The sequence below is a fragment of the Colobus angolensis genome, unplaced genomic scaffold (assembly GCF_000951035.1).
Source record: "Colobus angolensis palliatus isolate OR3802 unplaced genomic scaffold, Cang.pa_1.0 Scaffold69, whole genome shotgun sequence".
NCBI classification, from domain to species: domain Eukaryota; kingdom Metazoa; phylum Chordata; class Mammalia; order Primates; family Cercopithecidae; genus Colobus; species Colobus angolensis.
Window position 1 is genome coordinate 1603907 of NW_012120598.1, and position 10206 is coordinate 1614112.

The 10206-nt window shown below is 37.1% G+C and overlaps 1 protein-coding gene across 1 annotated transcript in view; it reads left to right on the top strand.

The window, feature by feature from the left end:
- Positions 1-9507, top strand: part of LTN1 (listerin E3 ubiquitin protein ligase 1) — a 76388-nt gene extending 66881 nt beyond the window's left edge. Inside the window, 5 exon segments of the mRNA XM_011926535.1 lie at positions 959-1130; positions 2026-2246; positions 4978-5172; positions 6344-6511; positions 7148-9507. Coding sequence (XP_011781925.1) covers positions 959-1130; positions 2026-2246; positions 4978-5172; positions 6344-6511; positions 7148-7210 — 819 coding nt within the window. The 3' untranslated portion in view covers positions 7211-9507.
- The last annotated feature ends 699 nt before the right edge of the window (positions 9508-10206 follow it).

Genomic DNA, 10206 nt, shown 5'->3' on the forward strand with positions numbered 1-10206 from the left:
ACTCGGGAGGCTGAGGCAGGAGAATGGCGTGAACCCGGGAGGCGGAGCTTGCAGTGAGCTGAGAGCTGGCCACTGCACTCCAGCCTGAGCGACAGAGCGAGACTCCATCTCAAAAAAAAAAGAAAAGAAAATGTATTTTACACAAAGAAAGGATAAATGCTTGAGGTGATAAATACCCCACTTACCCTATTACATATTACATGCCTATAAAATACCTCATGTGCCCCATAAATATCTACTGTGTACCCACCAAAATTAAAAATACAAAATTTTTAAAAAGAAAAAAGAAAATGGTATCTTTGTACTATGAGGAGATATGTGATAGAGTAGAAGAAATTATCTTAAAACCAGATACCAAAGAACTGCAAAGTCAGTGTGGAAAATGCAAGCTGTGTTACTGAGGGAAAGCAGGAGTTGTGAAGCACAGGTCAGACACAGATACCCGCAGTGCTCCCAGTGGTGGCTCGTTTTTCTGTTTTTAAAAGAGAAACCAGAAATCTGTATTTTTATGTGAAGTCTCCTGATTGAAAAAACAACTCTGAGAAGACCCCCAAGACATCTTGGACTGCTAGTTTGTGCTCTCTGTCATAAAGGACTGTCGGAGTTTTGGATACAGGATGAGGTCAGACATAAAAATGGGATTAGTTTTAAGCAGGAATTTGAAAGGTTAAGGACAATGGTGTGGAAGGAATGTATGGAAGACTTGGGAGGAGAGTGAGGGAGTCATCTGTGGGAATGGTGAACAGATTTTCTTATCTCAGACACTGTAAGCCAAGGTGAGTGTATTCTAACACAGGAAGACAATTTGAGAAAAATATTAGCAACTTGTTCTAATAATGAGGGGATAGAATGTCTGTTCGTTTATGAGGAAAGGACATTTGTTATACTTTGAGTTGTTCTTTTATACCAATTGTCTTGGTGTATTTGGTTTACTAACAAATTCTTTGCTCTCCACCAGCTTCGGGCTCTGTATTCAATGTATCTTCGGAAAACAAAGAGTTTGAATAAATTGCTCTATCACCTGTTCAGGCTTATGCCAGAAAATCCAACCTATGCCGAGACCGCAATTGAGGTCCCAAATAAGGACCCTAAAACATTCTTTACTGAGGAGCTCCAGCTGAGTATTCGAGGTCAGTAAGATATGTGTTTATGTTCTTTCTTGGACGCTAGATTCACACTAGGTTGAATTAAACTTTTCCCTGGGAATGTGGAGAATAACCCCAAAGGTAGGTCCTGGCTATGAGAATGTTGAATTTGACCATTTTCCATATTTCTCTAAGTAGGATGAATAATTCGATTTTACCCTAAAATAAAGGACTGTGAGGAATTTAATATATTTTTGAAGCTTAGTGTGGTGGGACTATTAACTTTTGACTCTGTAAACAAACATTTCTTATGTGATAACATTTTATAGGCATATAAATAAGGGGAAATAAAGTTGAATAAAATGTATTTCATTCTGGGAGCTCGTATGTGAGCAGAGAGGATAGATATGCATATATGTGGTTGTACCAGAGTATTGGAAACAATTTACTAAGAATATGCATTTTTTAAATGCCTTGGAGATCTGAGGATGGACTGCATCTTGTGAGTATTGAGTTGGGTATTCTAAGACTTCTGCACAGCAGCACAGCGAGCTCTGGGGAAAGTAAAGGGGGCCAGACTCCTTTTCATAATTTATAATACCAAGCATCTTTAACTTTTCCTTCTTTTTAAAATGTGTATACTCTATTTTATTTGTGGTCCTTTCATGTTAAATATAGAATTCTGTTTCTAGGTAGATTTTTTCAGTGTCAATTGGGATTTTCACTTAAAAAAAATTATTTTGCCATTCTTATGGTTCATTTTGAATGTGTGGAAAGATGCTGATACTCCAGAGTTCTGGTTTCTCTGGTATATTTGTTTGATGAGCTATAGCACTATCGTTGAGGAATTAAGATCACTTTTTAAAGAAAATACTAATATTAGTCTGTTATTCTATGTAAGAAATACATGTGACTAATCAGGAATTTGTTTTTTCCTCAGAAACAGCAACTCTTCCATACCACATTCCACACTTGGCTTGCTCAGTCTATCATATGACATTAAAAGACTTGCCTGCCATGGTTAGGTTGTGGTGGAATAGCAGTGAAAAGCGTGTTTTCAATATTGTAGATAGATTTACAAGCAAGTATGTCAGCAGTGTTCTTTCTTTTCAAGAAATATCTTCTGTACAAACAAGTACACAACTATTTAATGGCATGACGGTTAGTATTGTCTTGACTTTCTCTAGAAAAGTTGTTTTAATATTGGGTATGTCTGTCATTGTTAATATCAAAACAGACTGTAGCTCTTGGCTCAGAATTTATAGAAACTGGTGGCCAGGATTTGTGGCTCATGCCTGTAATCCCAACGCTTTGGGATGCCAAGGTGGGAGGATCACTTGAGCCCAGGAGTTCAAGACCACCCTATTTTATTTTCGAATTTGTGTGACAAATCTCAATATTACTTCATGTATGGATTGAAACAGTGGTATAATTTTCATTCACACACTGTATTAGTCTATTCTCACATTTCTATAAATGCCTGAGACTGGGTAATTTATAAAGAAAAGAGGTTTAGGCCGGGTGCAGTGGCTCATGCCTGTAATCCCAGGACTTTGGGAGGCCGAGGTGGGTGGATCACTTGAGGTCAGGAATTTGAAACCAGCCTGGGCAACATGGTAAAACCCCATCTCTACTGAAAAAATACAAAAATTAGCCATGCGTGGTGGCAGGCGCCAGTAATCCCAGCTACTCAGAAACTTACAATCGTGGCGGAAGGCAAACGGGAGTCAGCACCTCACATGGCCAGAGCAGGAGGGAGAGAGGCGGGGAGGTGTCACAGAATTTTAAACAACCAGATCTCATGAGAACTCACTATCATGAGACTAGCACCCGTGGGAAATCCGCCCCCATGATCCAGTCATTTCCCACTAGGCCCCACTTCCAACATTTGGGATTCAGCATGAGATTCAGGCGGGGATACAGATCCAAACCATTTCACCCAGCAAATAGTTTTTGAGCATTCATTAGTTCATTCAAAATCTGTATTGGAATACTTACAGATGCCAAGCACTGTGTCCCAGTCACCAAGGATATGAACAGTTTAGCAGGACTAGACTCTTGTCCTGTAATAACATACAGTCTAATAAAGGGAAAAGAGCGATACTGATGATGATTTTTGCATTGGAAAGTAGCATGTTAAGAGAAAGAGTTCCTCATGATCTGAGTGGGAAAGATTCATTTGGCTGAGGGGATTAAGTGAGATTTTATGGAAGAAAATCACTTGGAGGTGGGCAGGATTTTGTTATGGGGAAAATGAAGGGAAAGGCATTTACTATAGAGAAAATAGGCCAGGTGCAGTGGCTCACACCTGTAATCCCAACACTTTGGGAGGCCGAGGCGGGCGGATCACCTGAGATCGGGAGCTCGAGACCAGCCTGGCCAACATGGAGAAACCCCGTCTCTACTAAAAATACAAAATTAGCCGGGTGTGGTGGCACATGCCTGTAATCCCAACTACTCGGGAGGCTGAGGTAGGCGGAGGTTGAGGTGAGCCGAGATCACGCCATTGCACTCCAGCCTGGGCAACAAGAGTGAAACTATGTCTCAAAAAAAAAAAGAGAGAGAAAAAAAATACTGTTGCAAAAAGCACAAAAGTGAGAATGTCATTTCAGTTGTTGCCCAAGAAATGATAAATAATGCAATACTCCAACCCAAATAATGAGTAGGAGTCCCAAAGGTGAATAGACTACTCAACAGTGAATTAGAGGTATGTTGGGAAGGGCCTCAAATAACAATCCAAAGTGGTACAATTCAGCCACTGAACATTTTTCATTCAGGCAGTAGCATGGTCAGAGTTATGATCTTTGAAATTGCTCTGACCATAGTCTATAGCATGATCTGTTGGCAAACAGTTTGGATTCAAATGAATGGTTAGAGGAGACTATTGGGGTAGACATTATGAGCAAAGTACTAGGGCATGGGTGAGGCAGTATCAGTGGGAATATAAAAGAGTAGGGATGTGAGAGATGTGCTAGTGGTTTAGTTAATATCTAGGATGAGGTAGAAGCAGAAATTTAAAATGGTGCTATGATGATTTTTTAGCCTGGAAGTAGGAAATTCAGAAGATGAAGTTTGTAAAGGATGATAATGTGTGCATTTTATGTTGAGTTTGCAATGTTGGTTTGAAAACCAAACAAATAACTATAAATGTTCTGGCAGTTGATGGTTGGCTCCAAAGCTCAGGAGGATAACATGGTAGAGGAAGACTTACTAGACGTAGAAGTGATATTCGATACTCGGTGTGGAAGAGAAGGGATAATAACCCATTCTGTCACTTATCTATTCAAGGTTTATTGAACTATTATGTGACAAGCCTAACACAATAAAACCTTTTTTTATGAGCAATTAATGTCTTTTAAAACAAACTTTGAATATCACAAAATCACTGTAAAAATATACCAGGCAGGTATTTAAACCTATTTCCTTATCTTTTTTTTTAATTTTTATTTTTTTGAGATGGAGTCTCACTCTGTCACCCAGGCTGGAGTGCAGTGGCATGATCTCGGCTCACTGCAAGCTCTGCTTCCCAGGTTCACGCCATTCTCCTGCCTCAGCCTCCCGAGTAGCTGGGACTACAGGCACCTGCCACCTCACCCGGCTAATTTTTTGTATTTTTAGTCGAGACGGGGTTTCACCGTATTAGCCAGGATGGTCTCGATCTCCTGACCTCATGATCCGCCCACCTTGGCCTCCCAAAGAGCTGAGATTACAGGTGTGAGTCACTGTGCCCAGCCTAAACCTATTTCTTAATTATCTTATGTTAGATAAGTGAATGTGTTTACCTGCATTGTCCTTGAATGAAGCCTTTAGCTTTTAATAGTCAACCTATCAAAATGTTTTCTGGATGAAAGAAAGGAATCTGGCAAACAAAATATCCTTTGTTGTATTGCAGGTTAAAGCTCGAGCTACTACTCGAGAGGTAATGGCTACTTATACTATTGAGGACATAGTTATTGAACTTATAATACAGCTGCCTTCAAATTATCCCCTGGGTTCAATAACAGTAGAAAGTGGCAAAAGAGTAGGAGTGGCTGTTCAGCAGTGGCGGAACTGGATGCTGCAGTTAAGCACTTACCTCACCCATCAGGTAAGTTTCTGTTTATACATTTAGCTTTATAAACTTGAAAAAGATGATCTATTTAAAAGGGCATTTAAACATAAAATACATCTTTTCTGCTTAAGGTAAAAATAGATATTAAACTTCCTTGGATAAATACAGATATATGCCTAAATGGATTAAACCTGCCTTTCTGTTTTAATTTTTAAGGTTCTGTCATTTATTTTCTGGTGTTTGCGAGGGATTGACTTTATTTCATTAACATTGTAGAAGATGTGGAATGGTGCATGATATTAAGGAAATTGTTTCAGAGAGGATCTTTTGAAAGATACTGGACAGATGAATACCTTCTGAGCTACTTTCACTTTTATTCTTACATTTCAACTCCTCTTTGGTTAAAGAAGTCCCAGTACTCTCAAAGACCTTTGACCTCTAACCACATTTTAAATCTTCAGTTCTGTTTGCACACTGTGTATCTCAGGCATTCTACAGTAAGGAAAAACTTTTTTTTTTTTTTTCCAAGACAGAATTTTGCTCTTGTTGCCCAGGCTGAAGTGCAATGGCACAATCTTGGCTCACTGCAACCTCTGCCTCCTGGTTCAAGCGATTCTGCTGCCTTAGCTTTCAGAATAGCTGGGATTACAGGCACCCACCACCAAACCTGGCTAATTTTTTGTATTTTTAGTAGAGATGGGGTTTCACCACATTGGCCATGGTGGTCAATGAACTCCTGACCTCAAGTGATCTACCCACCTTGGCTTCCCGAAGTGCTGGGATTATAGGCGTAAGCTACGGTGCCCGGCCAAGTAAAACTATTTTAAACAAATATGCTCACCAGTATTGTAGAGCTGGAGCAAATAATTTGAGATAATTTCCTCATTTTCAGTTAAACATTAGAACTAACCTAAATGATTTAATTATTAAGAGAGTTTTGTCAAGCAATAAGCTTGGACTGTTACACTTTAAGTATTGGTCCAGAAGCCTTTAAAGTCTGATTTAATGGAGAAAAATTACATCTGGTTCTGAAAACTTGGGAGGTTATTTTAGAAACCAACATTCATAAAAGTTAGGAGATATGAACTTAGCCAAGCAGATTGTCTTCTTTCAGAATTGTAATTCAACTTTAAAATTTGTGAAATTGAATAAAAATAAAATTAGTGGTCATCAGTGTGTCGTGACTTACTTTTCTTCTTGTTAACAGAATGGAAGTATTATGGAAGGCTTAGCTTTATGGAAAAATAATGTAGACAAACGTTTTGAGGGTGTTGAAGATTGCATGATCTGTTTCTCAGTCATTCATGGTTTCAACTATTCCCTTCCCAAAAAAGCCTGTAGAACATGCAAGAAAAAATTCCATTCAGCTTGCTTGGTAAGTCTAAAGAGAAATTAACTTACTTATATTTTATGTATTTTATACACATAAACACGCACGCGCACACACACATACACAATGTCTAACTTTGGAAGAGAAAATGAATGTTAAACTTAATTGTAGCTAATGGGAGATATATTAAAAAGTTTAAAAAGTGATTTTTTTAAATCTGCAAAAGATAATTAGCAGTTTACCGAGACTGGTAGAATCAAGGCCCTCTAACAAATGGGTGTTTCCAGTGACCTTTTACCGCTCAAGAAGTAGAAGAAGACGTCTTCTGAGATCTAGACCATGAAGGAGACGACAGGAGTCGGTATGGGAAGCCATCTGGCATCAGAGCCCTATGCTCTTTTTAAACATACTGAAAAAGAAGTTGCCATTTGTTCATTTGTTTCACAGGAGATTTCTCATATCTTAGTGGTTGTGTGCATGAGCTTAAGTAGAAAGAACTTAGTGTAGCCATCGGAAGTATACTCATTTGTGTTGATTTTGGAGATACAGAGCAAAAATTTTAGTATTCTTCCCTTTTCACTTTATCATTTGAAGGTTACTTTAGATGTATATGTACTTTATGATATATGTAAGAGGAGAGCTTTAAAAAGTCTTTGATATTTAAAACCTTTTCTTTTTCAGTACAAATGGTTTACATCTAGCAACAAATCCACTTGTCCACTGTGTCGTGAGACGTTTTTCTGAGGTTTTCTTCACTGGAAGGGATCCCTGAAGTACATCAAGCAAAGGCATTGGATTTGGATCCATCTTAAAATGTGGATGTGGGGAAGCCAGTGAGCATTACTTTTAAATTTTCTCTGGAAAATTATTTTGGTTAATGTAATAATCCTAAAATCAGGTTTACTTAACTTTAGATTGCTTTATAAATGTTTGGAAACTTCCTTTTACAAGAGAATATTACATATTTGAGAGAAAATATTTCTATTAATGGTTTAATCTTTGTATATTTAAAAATAAATATGAAAAACCCTAAATTACAGAATTGGAATTTGTGAAAAGATTGTACAACTATATTATTGATAAACCCGTTCCATTTGTCAATCTGTATTTTAGAATAGTCCAAGTGAAGCAAAATGAACGGAGAGAGCTGATTTACATCTATAGATATTTTAAGTCTTATTTATTAGTCATGACAATAAATTAGTAGTATTCTGATATTTGTAGATTATTTTAATGATAAAAATGACACTAAGCTATTAATATGGCTTGTCTTAAGATATTTGGAAGCATGCTCTGAAATCCTATATAAAAGAGTTCCAACTGAACTTCAAGGTGCCTCCATTTATCAAGGGTTATGAAACTCAGAAAATTAAATTCTTGATGCTGACCTTTTTGCTTGTGGAAGAATTATTTCTATATATTAGTGAAATTTGAATTGTAAACATTTAAGTGAATTTATTACTCCGTTTGAGCGAGTATCTAGAGGGTGAGAATTTGAAATAGTAATTTGATTATTTCATTCATGAAGCAGAGTGGTAGTTATCTTTCTGTTGAGAGGGAAGAAATAAATGAGTATTACTGAAACTTAAAGATCAGTGGAGAAAAAAACATTTTAAAATGTTGTAGGAGACTTTCAATTTTGGAAGCAAACTTAGCTATTCTTACCAGTTATACTAAATAAGAGACTTGGGGGAGCAAATGTTTTTCAGCCTTCAGAAATGGAAAGTTAAGGATTTTAGCACTTAAGTAAAATTCAGTATAATAGGCTGAAGTGAGTAAGTGAAAACCTGCCTTTTGCCACTCTTAAAAATTGTGCCCAAAATATAAAAGTATGGAAGTTTAGAACTTGGAACAATTTCATTGCAGTCTTCCATTACGTGGAAATAGCATATCTAATATCTAGGTTACTTGAGAGACCAGCTAATCATCTCTGTTACACAAGTTTAATTGGCAAAAAGCAATTCATGATAAATAAAATTACTGCTTTCCATCTACTGGGTAAAATGACTATTGAAATAGTATGAATGTGGTCAGAGGATTATAGTTGAGAGTGAAGTGCTACGTGTGGGTTATAGATCTCTCAAATTATATTTATAGATGCAGTGTCCTGCCCAGTTTTGTTTGCTTCCTACATTTTTCTGTAAAATATTTATTGTTTTCTAGCCTTGAGACTCTGAGGGTCAGTAAGTGAAGTACAGACAGCAAAATTTTACTACCTCGTTAACCCTTTTCTTAAAATATTCTCTATCTTTCTATGTCTCTCTGACATAGTAATCCCAAAGGATTGTGTTACTCCCCTGTGAAAGTTACTACTTTTCCTTTAAAAATGGTTTTATAATAAGACTGTTTAAAACCTTTCCAGTATTGGTACATCTTGGCTTCTGGCCCAAACCCAAGCAGAAAAGAAAACGGAATAATGGAGCATTGTTTTTCCACGTATTAGGGCATCAGATTCTTGGTAAAACACTATAATTAAGTAGTTATAATTAAATAACTGTTCTTCATACTTAGGACTCGTAATACGTTTCTTTAAGACTTGTGAGTATAATTGTAAAGCTTGTTAACTGTTTATATACTAAAGAAGAAGCTTTACAAAATAAGACTGAAATTCAGGATACCACATTAAAGTTTTATCTGTACAGCGTTGACAACTCTAACAAAAAGGATAGCAGTCCTTAAAATTTTAGCTTAAGGACATTTTAAAATTGCATGAGTTTAGCAAAATTATTAATTTAAAACCTCAAAGTAAATTGCAAATTTAAAAATTTATTTTTGACTCTTTTATCACATGCTCTAATGTATGTACATAAGTTTCTGTGGCTTAAATAATATGTTGTTATTTGATACATTTTTCTGGTGCGAGTAATTAATGTTATTATTTGATTGTTATACCATATGTGCCCATTAAAATTCTTTTTAATTACAAATATTTCAAATATACAGAAAAATAATAATATAAATGCCCTTGTACCCTTCACATACTATTTTGCCATATTTGCTTCTGATTTTTAAATAAATAAAATGTTACTCTTTTGTACTTCTCCCTGGCGCCATTCTCCTCCTTCTCTCCCTAGAGCTAACGTACTATTCTGAAGTTGGTGTGACTCCTTCCTGTTTAAGCTTTTATACTTTACCATGTGTTTTTAATCCAGAAACAATATATAATAATTAACAAAAATTATGTTAATGATGTTTTACTGTATGTAATCTTTTGTAGCCTGATTTTCCACTTAACATAATATGCTGTTTAGTGTCATGTCAGTTTACTTACCAATTCCCTTACTAATGGTTGTTTAAATTGTTACTTTTTTGCCATTTTGAACAGTGCTGCAAGTGTACATTCTTGATCATGTCACCTCATGCAGATGTGCTAGATATTCTGGACATATGTCTAAAAATGGAATTTTAGCCCAGCACAGTGGCTCACACCTGTAATCCCAGCACTTTGGGAGGCTGAGGTGGGAGGATCACCTGAGGTCAGGAGTTCATGACCAGCCTGGCCAACATGGTGAAACCCCGTCTCTACTAAAAGTAAAACAAAAATTAGCCAGGCATGGTGGTGCGCACCTGTAATCCCAGCTACTTCGGGAGGCTGAGGCAGGAGAATTGCTTGAACCCGGGAAGCGGAGGTTGCAGTGAGCCCAGATCGTGCCACTGCACTCTAGCTTGGGCAACAGAGCAAGACTCAGTCTGGGCCGGGCGCGGTGGCTCAAGCCTGTAATCCCAGCACTTTGGGAGGC